The sequence below is a fragment of the Prionailurus bengalensis genome, chromosome A2 (genome assembly GCF_016509475.1).
Source record: "Prionailurus bengalensis isolate Pbe53 chromosome A2, Fcat_Pben_1.1_paternal_pri, whole genome shotgun sequence".
Classification (NCBI taxonomy): domain Eukaryota; kingdom Metazoa; phylum Chordata; class Mammalia; order Carnivora; family Felidae; genus Prionailurus; species Prionailurus bengalensis.
The window spans coordinates 113410416-113427995 of record NC_057348.1 but is presented as its reverse complement, the minus strand read 5'-3'; the positions used below and the strand labels follow the sequence as shown (position 1 = coordinate 113427995).

General features: G+C 39.0%; 1 protein-coding gene across 1 annotated transcript in view; it reads right to left on the bottom strand.

Moving 5' to 3' along the window:
* DNAH11 (dynein axonemal heavy chain 11) overlaps window positions 1-17580 on the bottom strand; it is a 352005-nt gene that overhangs the window by 317990 nt on the left and 16435 nt on the right. The window contains 5 exon segments of the mRNA XM_043589069.1: window positions 1466-1696; window positions 9832-10043; window positions 13599-13698; window positions 14438-14620; window positions 15435-15635. Coding sequence (XP_043445004.1) covers window positions 1466-1696; window positions 9832-10043; window positions 13599-13698; window positions 14438-14620; window positions 15435-15635 — 927 coding nt within the window.

Sequence of the window (17580 nt, the reverse complement as noted above, 5' to 3'; positions counted from 1 at the left end):
AAAAAACTTTTAATGTTTATTTTTGAGAGAGAGAGCGAGAGAGCAGGGGAGGGGCAGAGACAGAGGGAAACAGAATCCGAAACAGGCTCCAGGCTCTGAGCTGTCAGCACAGAGCCTGACACGGGGGTTCAAACCCACAAGACCGTGAGATCATGACCTGAGCCGAAGTCAGATGCTCAACCAACTGAGCCACCTAGGCTCAGTTGAACAAGAGTACTGCCTATTTTTAAAATCATACTCCCATTTTCACATTTTGTAAGAATTTTCTAACAACTGCAGGTATTTGCCTGCAACACCTACTTTGCCAAAGCTAAATGTATGATTCCCTAATTTTGTGCCCTTCTGATTGTAAGTCAGATCCCCAGGTAATATCTAAAACTCTTTTTGGCTGCCTACACTTGGCAATGAATCACCTCCCTTCATGACAGGGGGTATAGGACCGTTAAGGAAGGGTGACAAGTTGCCTGCAGTTAGGCATTTAGCAGTCAGACTTTAAGAAGCATTCAAGCTGATTAAGTGATGAGGATTTTCAAAACATTAAGATCTAAATTTGAATGAAATACAACAAATTTTATATTAATAAGAAAGTTCAAACTTACTCTAAAGACCTTTACAAGGAAATTAAGGCACTGCCACAGTTCCACCGTGTTTAAAAAAAAAAAAAAAAAAACAAACCCTAGCCTTAGGGTGCCTGGGTGGCTCAACCAGTTAAGCATCTGACTTCAGTTCAGGTCATGATCTCACGGTACTTGGGTTCAAGCCTCACGTTGGGTTCTATGGTGACAGCTCAGAGCCTGGAACCTGCTTCAGATCCTATGTCCCCTCTTTCTCTGCCCCTCCCCCACTCATGCTGTCTCTCAAAAATAAACATAAAAAAATTAAAAAATTAAAAAAAACAGCCAGTTGGCTCCACCCAAATGTGTGTGTCCATGTGTGTATTCATTGTTTGTTCTTTAGATATCTGAAACACATGTATACACAGCACATATTTCCATGTTATTTTTTTATAAGTGGCTTTAATATTTTTATAGTCTATGTATATATATAATAAAAGAGAATGTGGTATTTTAGGTTATCAAATGGATTTTCCAGGTGTAGAATCCCAATGTCAAACATTAAACACAGAAAGGAAAAAAAGGATTTAGTTTACAGATACATGATTTACAGCTGTCTTCCAAGAGCTTGCTAAGTTATAAGTGAAAGGTCACTGATACACAGCAGTTTCACTTATACTCAGTATACTAAAACAATCAAAAAAGAATTTAAAAAAAAAGAAACCAATGTAAAGCTTATATAACGATCTTAACACTGACCTTGTGAGCAATTCCTAAGAATAACTGAGAAAGAAGATCTTCCACTCTCCCATCCAAATAGAATAAACAGTCTCCTGAATAATAGAAAAAACTACAAGATTTTTTTTAACCCACCTACAGTATGAATAAATTGCAGGTCAAGAAATGAATACCTCTATTTTCATGAGACGGTCCAGAAAGTTGTCAAACCTACAAAACACCAGTTGAGACTGGAAATCCCATGGTTTTGGCTCATTTCCCATAAAATGGCTTGCCAGTTCCTTTCTATAGTTGAAAAAAGACTTTTTGAAAGTCTTGAAGATGTTAATGGCCACCTGCACCTTTTCCAAAGAGTCTTCGACTTCTCCTTTCAAAAGGTCTTCAGGTGAAAGGTAAATTATTGCCTAGGATTTAATGGAAAACAAATATGATTAGGAGTACCTGGGTGGCTCAGTCGGTTGAGTGTCTGGCTCTTGATTTCAGCTCAGGCCATGATCCAAGGATCGTGGGATGGAGCCATCCATGCATGGCGCATGGAGCCTGCTTAAAATGTTCCCTCTACCCACCCCCTCCCCCGCACATGAGCACACACTCTCAAAAAAATATAATAAAGTTGCTTTAAAAAGATTATTTTTTAAAATATGCTTTATTTCTTAGTGAAAACACCAGTTTCAATTAATCATTAAAAAAAAAATTTCCCCATCATTTTTAAATGATAAATGTCTACAATTGGGCCAGCAATGCTGTGAGAAAAAAAGTTCTAGAAATTCAGACGCTTGGGTTTCAATGACATATGTGTATATATTAGGACAATGTACAGAAGACTGAGACTCTCCAATTTCCGAATTTATACTTCCTAGCAATGACTAAGTTTTTGCTAAGCTTTATAGATAGGACAACTGTATAGTCAGAATTTGCATAGATATTCTTGCCACAAATATTCTGCGTAATTATTCCTTTATAAAAAGAAATACACAAGCTGAAAGGAAAAATCTCTGAGATCATGGACTTTAAATATATAGTCACCTTGCCTGGCAGCACTGGGCCATTTGTGAAGGTGAGATAGATCTGTTATAAGTGAGTATATCACTGGCAATTCTTTTAGGTGAGCAAGTTCTTCTGGGAACTTAAGCACATTAGAGGACATAAAAGCTAGTGGAAATATATAAGCTAGTTTTAAATAAAGGAAACGGAAAGAGGAGAAGAGTTTTTTAAAGACAGACTCAAGTAGAGGCACCTAGCTGGCTCAGTCAGTCCAAAATCTGACTCTTGATCTCAGAGTCATGAGTTCAAGTCCCATGTTAGGAATGGAACCTACTTAAAAAAAAAAAAAAAAAAAAAGACAACTCTATGTAGCAGATTGATGTAGCACTGGCCAAAGTCTCCTAGTCATGTCTCCCAAGTCACAGTCATGTAGGTGACTTCCTGTCCTTTCCTTTCCATATTTGCTAAGAAACTATAAATTCTTTTTTTTTTTTCAACGTTTATTTATTTTTGGGAGAGAGAGAGACAGAGCATGAACGGGGGAGGGGCAGAGAGAGAGGGAGACACAGAATCGGAAACAGGCTCCAGGCTCTGAGCCATCAGCCCAGAGCCTGACGCAGGGCTCAAACTCACGGACCGCGAGATCGTGACCTGGCTGAAGTCGGACGCTTAACCGACTGCGCCACCCAGGCGCCCCAGAAACTATAAATTCTAAAGGTTCTCTTATGTTCTATTTCTTCCTGATGTCTGTTAACCTCATATAAATTATAGGGTTAAATTTTGTGCCTTGAATTTTGAGTTTGCTTAGAAAGTTGTTACATGTCTCAATGGAGCATGTAATGAAAGCCATTGAGTTCAACCTTCGAGATAGAAGGATTTTTTTTCCTAAAGGTAAACCTATTAGTCTCCTCCCATTAGTAGCCACCATTTTACATGTAATGTAGACTGTCATAAATTTGTAAGTAAGAAAATCATGTCATTTCCAAAACCCCTAACAACAAAATCCTTTCATTATGAGCTGTAGAGTCCCAATCTATGCTCTTATTTCCCACTCAGACTGCATGGAAAATTAACCTTTGCACATATGCTGCTAACACTGTACAGAGAAGAGAACTACTAGTAAGCCCTTAGCAATGTATGTTTTAAAGTAGTTCACATTTTTCTATGGGCTAGGGATTCCACAGACCTTTATCTACATATATTCTTCATAATAAATGTACACTGTTATCCTTTTAGGAAGCTAAAAAAAAAAAATCTATGGAGATGAATCAATTGCCTTCTCTGGTTCAGAAGTCCCCAGTGACTTATTTAGGTCTAACCTAACTTCCAGGCAGGCCATCCTTAAGTTCATTTCTTGCCCTTCCTGACTGACCCTCATACAAATGAGATAATCACAGCAGTTAACCTTCCAAAGACAAGGGTATAGTACTAAATAGTACTAATCATACTATGCATCATAGATCAGCAAATCCAGTCTATACCTTTCAGTGGGAAGTGAGATATTTGAGGGAAAAACCATCAATAAGGGATGGGAAACCTGGCTGTAATCAGTGATAGGGGCCACTAACTGCTTTTGTGGTATTAGCTAAATCATCTCAGAGTAGCTCGGTTTCCTTATACGCAAAAGGAGAGAGATGAATTAGGTGAACCTCAAAATCTTTTAGCTCAGCCTCTGAATTATTCTGTTTCCTACAGCAACTCTCTATAGCATATCCAACCAGGAGCACTCTACTCTCTCATACTCAACAGTATCAGCACACATCAACAAAAAAACCTACCGATTTTTGGTAAATCGACCGATTTCTGGTCCCACTTCAGAGGTCTTATAAAGTAACATACTACTAACCAATTTATCAATAAGCCAATTAGTCAATTATTAATTAACCCATTTATCAATGATATGTTAGTTTTACACCTGTCTTCCAGCTGTTGTTTTTTTGTTTATTTATTTTAAAAGAGAGAATGGGAGGGAAGGAGGGAGAGGCAAGAAGGAAAGGGAGAGAGGGAGAGAGAATCTCAAGCAGGTTCTGTGCTGTCAGCATGGAGCCTGACATGGGGCTAGATCTCCCTAACAGTGAGATCATAACTTGAGTGGCAATCAAGAGTCTGTCCCTTAACAGACTGAGTCACCCAGGAGTTCCACCAGCTGTTGCTTTTTTATGTGCTTTTATGGACTCATACTTTTGCTCAACCCTGACATCACTTCTGTAAGATCACATCTCAGACTTAGACTTTTCTTCACCTGGGATCTTTAATGACAATATCCACATCAGGGTTGCCAACCAGTGGAACAGACAGAGTGGTGGGCCTAGAGTGGGAATTAGGTACAACAAACAGGGAGTAGACTAAGGTTACCAAAGAAAAGAACAAAGCATTTATTAAAAAAAAAAAAAAAAAAAAAAAGATCCATTACCAAAACTCCAGTATGCTATCAGCTGAGGTGGCCAGAAACAGGAATGCCTAGAAGGATCAGGCATATAATGAAAATGAATGAATGAGACCAGGAACAACAGCAAATGGTGGAGACGATGGTCACCTACACAGCACATGACCTTTCCAAAGAAGCACCTGAAGCTCTGGCACTGGACTGTACCAATGGGGATGGCAGAGCCAGTGTTGCGAGATCTCTGACTTTTCAGTGGAGGCTGGGACACTGAAATTTAAATGAGACCTTCTCAACTTAAGCAGTATTTAAAAAAATTTTTAAAATATCATAAAAAATAAGACTACTGCACTGATTTATTAGCCAAATACAGATGATAGGATGCCAGGTAACGACCTATGATGTATAACACAGCAAGCGTTCAAATGCTTCATAAACATTTTAAGGTCAACAGATTCATGGAACACAAAGTATATGAAAGCTATGTCATCAAATTATAAAAAACACAAAATGTGTAAAAATGTATAAATCAAGCAAGGGACAAGTTAAGAAACATGCTACCACTACATACCCAAAGAATCACCCCAATTTTTTTAAAATGGTAATGTTCAAAGCTGGTGAATTACAGAAAAACTTTTTACACAGTGATAATAGTAATGTAACAGACACAACGTTTAAAAAAAAGAATTTGTAGGGTCACCCATGTGGCTCAGTCAGTTGAGCAGCGGACTTCTTAAAAAATTTTTTGATGTTTTATTTATTTTTGAGAGAGAGTGCAAGCAATTGAGGGGCAGAGAGAGAGGGAGACACAGAACTCGAAGCAGGCTCCAGGCTCTGAACTGTAAGCACAGAGTCCGACATGGGGCTTGAACCCACAAACTGAGATCATGATCTGAGCTGAAGTCGGACACTTAACTGAGTCACCCAGGCACCCCAAGCAGCCAACTCTTGATTTCAGCTCAGGTCATAATCCCAAGGTCATGGGATCGAGCACCACGTCAGGCTCTGTGCTGAGTGTGGAGCCTACTTAAGATACTCTCTCTCCCTCTGCCCCTCTCCCCCAGTAGTGCTCTTTCTAAAATATGTATTTTTAAAAAAAAATAAAAATTAAGATTAAAAATTATTCGGGAGTCATGAAAAGACTGTACCCTTTGATCAACCTCAAAAATTTATATTAAACCAATTATCCAAGTTAAGGAAAAAGGATTCCCATACCAAGTTGTTTTATGCATGTTGCTTTTAAAAGAGGAGGCTGGAAGCAACCTAAATATCCAACAATAAAATGATTTTTCAAGGAGATGGTAAAAAAAAAAAATAAAAATGATATGATAAAATGCATAAATATGTACACATTTTGGGAGAACTAGATATAAAAACTGCTAATTTTAGGGTGATAGATTTGCGGGACTATTTCCATTGTTATAAATCCCATGCAATGAGAATACCCTACAATTATCATTAGTATACCACATATTACACTGTAATTAAAAATCAAAGCTATTATTTTAAAATATGGAGCCTCAGGGTGCCTAGGTGGCTCAGCTGGTTAAGCATCGGACTCTTGAATTTGGCTCAGGTCATGATCCCAAGGTCATGGGATGGAGGGCTGCACTGGGCTCCAGACTCTGAGTGGAGCCTGCTTAAGAGTCTCCTTCTTCTGCCCCTCCCCCACTTGAGTGCACATGCTCTCCCTCTAAAAGAATAAAATACAGAACCTAGTTTAATGTGTAAGAAACTGCCATTTACAAACTGGGTGACCTTGGAAAAGCTCTTTATCTTCTCTGTACTTTAGGTTTTTATCAAATGGACATACTAATAATATCTATGTCATATTTCTGCTAAGAGATTACATTTGTAGTTTTTGTAAAGACTTACAAGAATTCCTGGCAAGTAAAAGGCACTACACAGTGCTTGTGGAAAAAAAAAAAAAAAAAAAAAAAAAAAAAAAATATATATATATATATATATATATATATATATATAAATTAGACAACAAATGACCGGGCAAGAGTGGGGGAGAGCTTAGCTCTTTAGGGAGCCCAGGTATGAAAGCTGGCTCATTACTGATTTTTGATTCCTAACATGTTGGGGCACATTTACTACAAAGTCCACTTGGAAAATCAAGGAAATCAGGCCATTAGAACACTTGGAGAGAAGCCAGAAACAGTAACTAAGCAACAAGGGAAGCTACGTTATTTCCTTGGGAGCTTGGCAAACTGGCTATTGACAGATACTAGGGACCAGGAAAAATAGGTCTACAGGCTTAAAGGTAACCAGGACTCATTACAAACCTCCTACTACAGTGAATAACCAGCTCTGGGGTTTATCCACTAGCAGGGTTTTGGAGTAAAAGCTTTAACAGTTCTCAAAATGAGAATGAAGATACTTTAAAAGGTGTATAGAAGTTGTGGGTATAGTTGTTCACTCTTCAGTAGGGATCATGGTATTTAACATGGAGATCCAAAGCCATTAGGATCCAGCACACTTGCCTAACAGCAAAGAAATAGAATGAAGCCAGAAGACAGGATAAGATATAACAAGTTATCTCTTATCAATAGTTGCAACTAGTTTGTGGGTCAATAGCTTAGAAATAGCTTTGACTGAGCCTCTATTCAATGCCACACTGGGCATCCCACTTAGGTTATCTCCTGATGCTCACAACAGCCCAGTGAAACAGCATCCTCATAGATTTTTAAAGTTTGAAGAAGTTATTTAACTCCACCAGTGTTTCAATTAGAATTGCATCCAGGTTGGTCTGAGTACAAAGCCCTTTTCCATAAACTCCACCTCTTTAAAAGCAGACACACACACACACACACACACACACACACACACACACACACACACCTCAATTTCATACTCCAGATACTCTGGACTGCAAGTTAGGAGACCTGTTTTCTAATCTGGATTTCCCCCTAAATTGTCAGGGAAAATCACCAAATGATGTGATTTTTCAAGTCTCAGGTAATTCATCTGAAAAAAATATATATATATATATCAGGTAATGGACTGGAACACAATTCCCAAACCACTGTGGTTTATCCTACAACACTGTTCTCTTTACTGGTTAAAACAGCAAGGTTCTGGGACCTGGGGCAGCGGGAACTGCAAGCTGTTTGCCTTGTCTATGAGTACACTTTAAGGGTTCCAAATGCCCTCCCAACTTATCCCACTCTATAGGGAAGTTTTTTTTTTTTTAATTTATTTGAGAGCGAGCGAGCACGCACACATGCATGAGAGAGTGCGCATGCAAGTGGAAGAGGGGCAGAGAGAGAGGGAGAGAGAGAGAATTCAAAGCAGGCTCCTCACTGTCAGAGTGGAGCCAGATGGGCTCAAACTCATGAACCGTGAAATCGTAACCTGAGCCAAAACCAAGAGTTGGACACTTAACTGACTGAGCCACCAAAGTACTATAGTATTTTCATTTTCTATGCAAGTCATAACATCAACACGGCTAGGAGGCATTAGATTAGATCAAGGATTTAGGTCAATCACAGTTGTCCATCCTCCTCTGAATAAGTGATGCAGAACTTTCCCAAGTATCCTATCTCCCCTGCCACAATGATTGCTCCAGCAATTAGAATCCATTAGAATTAGAATGCACTGGACCAGAATTAATAAAGAAAGAGAGCCTCTTTTTAGGGAAGTTCCTCTACTAGAAGGATACACTTCTGGAACTATTAAAAGCCACCATACTTAACATGTGATGAAAATAAAGGCAAACACAAGGACCTAAATGAAGGATGGCAGGGAGCTTTGAAATTATTATCTGACACCTTTGAAACAAGCTATTCCAAAAACTACTACATTCTTAGACTTTCCAGTTCACGTGAATTCATACTTTTTTTTAATTTTGCTTCAGTTTGTCAGTTGCAGCTGAAGGCAATCCGCTTTTCATGGAAAGCATTCTTAACATCTCAAAATCTAAGCTATATATACAGATTCTGATTCTCTGACATTTGTTTTACAAAAACTCCTTAGTGGTTCAGCTAGACAACCTGCTATCGAGTTTGCTATGGTATGAATTGTCTTCACTCAAATTCTTAGGATGAAGCCCTAACCACCAACGTGACCATCTAGAAATAGGCCTTAAGGAGGTTATTAAAGTTCGATGAAGTCATAAGAGCAAGACCCAAATCTGACAAGACTGCGACTTTGTAAGAACAGAAGAAGAGAGCTTTTTCTTTCTCCACCATGTGAGGACACAGAGAAAAGTTTTAAGGCAGGAAAAAAATACCTATTACCAGAACATAACCATAATGGTACCTTGATCTGAGCCCCCAGTTTCCAAAATTATGAGAAAACAATTTCTGAAAAGAAACCCACCCAGTCTGTGGTATTTTGTTATGTCCACTCAAGCAGACTAAGACACACCCCAACCGAGAACCACTGGATTACGTACCCTCCAAGAATCTTTCAGCTCTTAAATTATGTAATATTCTGATTTTATGGACCCACAAAGAGAGAATGTTAACAGAAAGTCTAATTTTTTAAAAAAAACCTTTTACAAGTGGGGCGCCTGGGTGGCTCAGTCAGTTGAGTGTCTGACTCTTGATTTTGGCTCAAGTCATCATCCCAGGTCTGTGGGATGGAGCCCCACATCAGGCTCCATGTTGAGCATGGAGCCTGCTTAATATTCCCTCTCTCTCCCTCTGCCCCTCTCCCCTGCTCACTGCCCTTTCTTTAAAATAAAAAAATTAAAAAAAAAAAAAAACATATTGCAAGTGAAGAGTAGAAAATTATAAGCAAGGATGTTTTAACATCAATAATGAATCAATACTTTTAATACAACTTCACTACTGTTTTTTCAGCCAGATTTTCTTAACTTACTTTATTTTCCAAAAGTTTATCAGTGTTCCTGTGGAAACCAAAGGGAAAGCTATAAGAAAGCACTATGCCTATCTGTCTTTTCTTGGAAGACACCCTAACTCTCCTTGAACAAAGGTAGGGTATTAAATCCAATGACAAACTGTCCTTTGAATGCACCTGATTTCCAGAGCTTCTTTGCCATTTAGAATAGAAAGTCACCTAACCTTTGCTACCATAAAAGTCTTTTCTGAAAAACGAAAGGAAAATGGTGTTCTGACTCTAGACTATTTTTTTTTCACTGGCTTCATAAAACCCACCACATGGCAATGATTCCTCTTCTTCCTATTTTTTAGTACTACACACCTGGTCAATGAAGAGATTGCAAAACTCTTGCAATAAAACTATAATCCGAGCAGGAGTATTATAAAACTTGGAATGACTCCAGATCAGATAGATGGTATGAAATAATGGGGCAATGAGCACACGGATTTGTGGAAATTCTGTCTCCTGGAGACACTGAACATGTCTTCTCAGAGGTCTCAGGAATAGCTCCACATCCTGGGCTTCTAGGAGAGCTGAAAGGAAAGAAAATCACCATGAATGTGAGGGTGGTCTTTTTCCTAAATTCACTTCACAAGAAAACAAAGCAAAACAACAGAGTTGTACTTAAATGTGATCCTCTCTCTGTTTTATATTGATTATCCTACAGATGACCTACTATGGGTTTGGAAGGCCCCATACATGGTCCGTGTATAGCAGCCACTCAGAACAGCCCTGGTGCAGATACCTGCACAGCTCAAGTAAATAGTAACACAATACTCGGTGGGAAAATACCTTTTGACCTAAAGAAATTTACTCAAGTCCATGAAACTGCAGGCATAAAACATGCCTCCAAAGTTGGTGTCACTTTATGGTTTACGTTACAAGCCTCATCACTACAATGTTAATTACCACTTAGTAGGTCCCCATACAATTTAATTGTCTCATCTCAGTGTTCTGCGAGAGTAACTCAGGCAATGACTGGGAAATTTTATTCAAAATATAACAACTAAAATTGTTAAGTATGGGTGATAAAAATATTTGAGGGGGGGCACCTGGGTGGCTCAGTAGGTTGAGCATACGACTTCAGCTCAGGTCATGATCTCATGGTCGGTGAATTTGAGCCCCACGTCAGGCTCTGTGCTGACAGCTCAGAGCCTGGAGCCTGCTTTGGATTTTGTGTGTCCCTCTCTCTGTGCCCCTCCCCTGCTCACAGGCTCTCTCTTTCCTCTCTCGCTCTCAAAAAATAAACATTAAAAAAAATTTTTTTAATAAAAAAAATACTTTGGAACTAGAGGGAGGTGAAGTTTGTACAACATTGTGAATGCACTAAATGTCATTCAACTCTACACTTTAAAATGGAGATCTAAAAACTGTTAAGCAGGGCTAAGGAATATTTCTCAAAAGTACTATATAAATAAATAAACACACACATACATACACACACATACGGAGAGAAATATTATCAATTACTGTCTAATCTAATCTAAATCTTCTCTTGATTGAAATTAGTCATTTTAGGGGCTCCTGGCTGGCTCATTCGGAGCATGCAAATCAATCTCAGAATCCTGAGTTCAAGCCCCATGGTGGGTGTAGAGCTTAAAAAAAAAAAATTAGCTTAATGTGCCGTAAATGGATCTCCATCAGACTGCATTTTGTTCCTGAGACTACAAATAACTTTGATTAACTGAAAACAGGCTTTACTTATGACGGTAGGGAAGGCAGTAAATTCTTATTTCCTGGTGTTCTCTCAAAACACTCCTGTCCAGGCCGAGATGACAAACAAATAACCCTGCCAACTTTATTTGACTGTGAGAATTAGGAATACACCCACCTATATTACTCCCCTTAACATATAACCAATTTATCTGCCCTAATGATAAAGACCTAGGAAGAGAGCATCCAGGAACTCTTTTCTTCACTGGTTCCGCTCATGTTTTCAAAATAGTATGTTGTTACCCGTGTTAATTTCAAAATTAAATTATTGCATCTAACAGCTAAGTGCCTTTAAAATGTGGCAAGCTCAAGTGGTGATTTTAAAAGGCCTCAAGTATGTCCTTGGGAGGGGGCTGTCCACCTCTGACAATGGCTTTGAGCCACTTGTTCTACTCAGAGTGTTTGTGTCTGAATCTCCAGCCCATGCACTCATAGGGCCCTGAGTACCCCTGTGATCTGTTCCTGTAGATGCTTTATCCACGGAAAATGTTCATCTTCTACTAATACAGAAAAAAAATTCGAGCAGCCTCTACTTACTGAGAACATACTTACTGTGCGCCTAGTACTTTGTATCCTGTATATTTTATCCTCAATTCAAGGGTTCTCAGCCAGGAAAGGTTTTGCCCCCAGGGGTCATTTGGCAATGTCTGGAGACATTTTTAATTGTTGCAGCTGCACCAAGGGGAGGTGGGTGGAGGCCAGGGATGCTGCTAAACACACAGGAACGCACAGCTTCCCACGACAAACAATTATCGAACCCAAAATGTCAATGATGATAAACACTGACAAGGTTGAGAAATATTGCTCTAATTCTCAAAACAATTCTGCAAGGAAGGTGTTAATATGCCAGTTTGGCTGAGGAAAACCAGAGGCTCAGCTAATTTAAGATGTACTGAATGGATGTTGGACAAGTTAGAAACAAAAGAGACTGTATCGTCAAAATGACAAAAGGTGGAGTAATTGTTTTCTGAGCATTTCAGCTAATGGAAATTTTGTAGTGTAATGCTGGTACACCAGGCAGACGATCAGAAAAAACGAAAAGTGTTTAAAATAGTAGCTACTAGAAAGGAGTGGGAAAACAAGAAGAGGCTACTAACTTCATTCACTCAACTCATTCTTATTAACGTCTGCCAGGCCCTGGGAATACAAAGATAATTCTTGAGGGTCTTCACATACATGGTGTCACACACATGATGCTTCCAACTCAATGGGAGAGGAAGTTCCAAAAAAGGTCCATCTGATTAATAAACATCTTTTTGACCATCAAACTTGAATCAACCCGCATGCCATCCAGGGCTTGAGAAGATTACTCTTGCTTCCATGTGATAAAACAAAAACAAAAACAAAAAACAACCAAAACCTGAAGAAATACCCAAACATTTTCAAAGTATATTTTAGCTATTTCCTAACCTTACAAAAGTTCTAACAGGAAGAAATTAAAAAGTAATTTTCTAATGTTAGAAGCCAAAAAAGCTATTCGTCCAATTATCTTACAGTTTCATCGCTGAAAACCTCAGTATCGTGTCTACGCCTACTTACTTGAATTGGCCTAAAGAAATAGGAACAGAAATCAAAAAACCAGGGGGCTGGGACCCCTGGGTGGAGCTGAAACCGGATAGTGAGGGGATGAGGAGACTTTTCACTGAATACTTTTATCATTTCTGGTTTTTATCAGTGTGCATGGACCTGTTCAAAATTCAGCAAACCCTCTTCCCCTGTACATTTGATCTTCACCCAAACTTCAATGATAACTTTGAGCATTTTTGAGCTAGAAAAGCAACAGATGCCAAGCACATTCAGACTCTACTCAAGAATAAGTGGACTAACTGTAGCCCAGCTGTTGACGAGGAAACCGCCATGTTGGGCTTTCATTTACCTGCTGCAAAGGTCTTTCCCCTACACACACACACACATTCCCATTAAAACTTCAATCTATGGGGCGCCTGGGTGGCGCAGTCGGTTAAGCGTCCGACTTCAGCGAGGTCACGATCTAGCGGTCCGTGAGTTCGAGCCCCGCGTCAGGCTCTGGGCTGATGGCTCAGAGCCTGGAGCCTGTTTCCGATTCTGTGTCTCCCTCTCTCTCTGCCCCTCCCCCGTTCATGCTCTGTCTCTCTCTGTGCCAAAAATAAATAAACGTTGAAAAAAAAAAAACCTTCAATCTAGAGGCAATTTGGTAGGTACCTACAATATACCCTAAAAACAGTTTAATAGAACTAGAGAACAAAGTACTGATGAGGACGAATTTATCATTACAAGAGCCAAGTGAAATCATTTCATGAACATGTTAATGGTAGAAGGGCAGATGAGGCTGTTCAGGCAGCGTGGGATGAGATCATGAGGGACACCAACGCCAGGCCAAAAACCAAGAGTCTTACCATTTTTCACAGCCACAAAAATCTCCTTCAAAGTTGGCAAATAGCTGCTTTGTTTGATTTGCAGGATCCTAGCCATTTTGAGGACAATAGGAGCTTGAAGCTAAATTGAAGAAAATTTAATACAAGCTAGATTAATGACTAAATAGATACATTTGGCAATAAAACACTTGTATTTTACTCATGCACAATACCCACAGTATTCAAAAAAAAAAAAGACTCATCTGGCTTCAAGTTGAAAATAATTTTTAAAAGCAATTTTTCCTTAAGCTTGAATTTTACTTTACATTTACAGCTCTTGAGTATTCACAGAGTGTCAATTAACCCTTTAAGTGTAAAATATTAAACTTCCCACATAAAATCTCCTGCGGTGTTTCAGAGAATCTGAGAGACACATGAAATGCAAATGAACGTCTTAGTTTGCAGGATATTAAATCAAGGAACATGTAAGGCAAACAGCAGAGGAACCAAAGTTAGGTCTTCCAAAGCCACATCTCTCCACTCGGCAAGACCCTACTCCTTCTTACATCAGTTCAATCAACTAAATTTTACCATCTTTGACATTTCCCTGGCGAACAACTCTCTCCTATGCCACAGTGTTTCCAATTATCAAATGCTGTCAAAATATTCTCCAAATGGCAAACTTACTTTTAATCCGCATTCATTTCTAAAGTGCCTATCATATAAAACTTTGGAACAAGAAACAAGAACAGACTATTAAGCCATTCAAAAACAGTATTTTAAGCCTCTGAAGGTACTGGAAGTCATTGCTGTAGAAACCAAATTCTACAACTAACTTTCCTAATTCAATTTGTAAGCAATTTGTAGGGCTATCTACTTACTTGATCATAAATGCATGACAGATTTTCTCTCCTCATCATCCAGAAATCCAGTTCGGTTTGAGGATTCGACTGAAGACAATTCAGCAAAGGCTGCACGGAATCTTTTTCTACGATTTCTTGGATCTGATGTGACCATTTAATAATCACTGACTCAATTGCATGGAGTACTGTCCTTTCATTTGACTCTAGCATACAAACACTGAAATGATTAATAGAATAATTCAAAAACCAATTGTTTCACCTAAATAAAGATAGCACTCGGATCTTAAGATCTATTTGGTGTATCCATAAACTAGTTTTCCAAATATAAATGCTTCAGAATCAGATCCCTTATTTTTATAGTCCCACTTTTAGTTGTGATGTAAACATTGTTAAACAAATAATCATAACCTTAAACCATTATTGCTAAAAGAATACTGTTGAGGGACGCCTGGATGGCTCAGTCGGTTAAGCATCTAACTTCAGCTCAGGTCATGATCTCGCGGTTCGTGAGTTTGAGCCCCGCATCAGGCTCTGTGCTGACAGCCCAGAGACTGGAGCCTGCTTTGGATTCTGTGTCCCCCTCTCTCTCCGCACCACCCCTGCTTGTGCTGTCTTTCAAAAATGAATAAACATTAAAAAAAAAATACTCTTGACATCACGTCAATTGTTACAGCCTGCTTTTTGTGCAGTCTTTTAGGAGATGTACTTCGTGGGGCATGTGGGTGACTCAGTTGGTTGAGCATCTGACTCTTGATTTCAGCTCAGGTCATGATCCCAGGGTCGTGGATGGGATGGAGCCCGCTTTAAAATTCTCTCTCTCCCTCTGTCCCTCTCCCCTCCTTGCACTCTCTCTTTAAAATACAATTTTAAAAAGTGTACTTAGTAAGGAAATAATATACACGGTGCTCTGTACAACCTTTTTAAAAAAATGATAGAATTCTTGTGCTAATAGCTTCTATGTTAATCGGGTATGTAGGCTCTCCACTTTAATATCCGATATATACCATATCATTACATACTTGGTCTCTGAGTATTTCTGATCCAGGTCAATTTTTCCTGCAATTGTGGGAATTGGTAGAAGAGTTCTTCTCAACATTTTGCCCCGAAAGACATGCATTTTATTTTTCATGGCTTCTATGTGGTGTTCCATGTCTTGTGAAATAAAACAGGACCAGGATTTATGGTTGTTCCTATTAGAAAGAATGGGCACTAAAATCTAAAGAGAAACATTTCCAAAAGAAGTTAATTTACAGACAGTGTACTCCTTCAAAAATTTTCCTGTCATACAAAATCAGCCACAAAACCACTCAATTTCTTAAATATCAAATTTACAAAGAGAGGACAAAAATCAGTATTCCATTTAGACATCATCAATTAGGCAAATACTTGCAAAGTGCAAATACTATACTGCTTGTTCATTTACTTATTTATCAAACATTTGTGGAAGTTCCCAATGACTCAAACACGGCATAAAACAAACACAACCATGTCAAGTAAGCAAACTACTTTCCTAATGCAAACTGAGCACAATGGCAGGTACATGAATGAAAAAAATTTTTACGAATCACATGGAAGCAAAAGTAATCTTCTCGAGCCCTGGGTGGCATGCCGGTTGATGGTCAAAAAGATGTTTATTAATCAGATGGACCTTATTTGGAACTCCCTCTCCCACTGAGTTGGGAGGATCATGTATGTGACACCATGTATGTGAAAACCCTCAAGAATTATCTTTGTATTCCCAGGGCCTGGCAGACGTTAATAAGAATGAGTTGAGTATGAAGTTAGTAGCCTCTTCTTATTTTCCCACTCCTTTCTAGTAGCTACTATTTTAAACACTTTTCATTTTTTCTGATCGTCTGCTTGGTGTACCAACATTACACTACAAAATTTCCATTAGCTGAAATGCTCAGAAAACAATTACTCCACCTTTTGTCTATTTTGACAATACAATTACTTTTGTTTTCTGTGTTGAAACTAATCTTTCCAAAGTGTATTATTACATTTTCCTGCTTAGCGCTGACTACAAGTCAAGCTAGGAAAACAGAAAAATAAGAAACAGTCTTTGCTGGGGATAATCTCATGGGTTAGTTCCTTTGCTACAAGAACTACCGTGATTGGAGGCATGTTCAGGATGTAATGTGGAGACACAGGATATACACCTGGCTCTGGAAGGGACAGGTGTTAGGGAAGACCTGCCACAAAAGTTGCTACTTGATTAAAATGGTGAAGATGAGGGCCTTCTGGGTGGAGTCAGTTAAGCGACCGACTCTTGATTTCAGCTCAGGTCATGATCTCACAATTTGTGGGATCCAGCCCCACATCAGGCTCTGTGCTGACAGCGTGGAGCCTGCTTGAGATTCTCACTCTCCCTCTCTCCGTCCCTCACCCCCACACACGTTTAACTGCTTTCTCTCAAAATAAATAAATAAACTTAAAAATACATAAACAAAATGTTGAAGATGAAATTGCAGAGCAGGCACTCCAAAAAACTCAACACCAATAAAATCATTCAGGGCTCCAGAAGTATAGTGCTTCTGGAAACCTGCCAATCTGAGATTAGCTTTGAGAAAGGCAGGGTAGTTCATGAAGAGCTTTAGAAATCAGACTGAAGACTTGAAGTTTATTGGGCATAACATTCACTGACCCACTAGAAAACTCTCTAGACTAAATCTCCAGTATCAGCAACTATTTCTAAGCAACAGGCACGAGGAAAATTCTGGTTATTTGGCATATCTAATTTACCAGTTATGGTTTCAAACTTCCACTCTATGATTCTGTGGCAAAGCCAACTACTTTTAAATTTGAGTATTTCTGTCACAAGCTGTAGATAAAACTGTGAAATTGTGAGCCACATGCTTTGCAGAGCAATTAGTCAAAGCACGAGCATGTTTCCGTAAATGTCATTTAAAACAGAGGTGCCTGGGTGGCTCAGTTAAGCATCTGACTTTGGCTCAGGTCATGATCTCATGGGCCATGGGTTTGAGCCCCACGATGGGCTCTGTGCTCCAAAGCAGGCTGCAAGCTCTGAGTCTCCCTCGCTCTCTGCCCCTCCCCCTACTTGCACTCTCTCTCAGAAAAAAACATTAAGAAAAAAAAAAATCATTCAAAACAAATAGACCTGGGATATGCTTTTTCATTACAATACATCTTCTTAAACTATA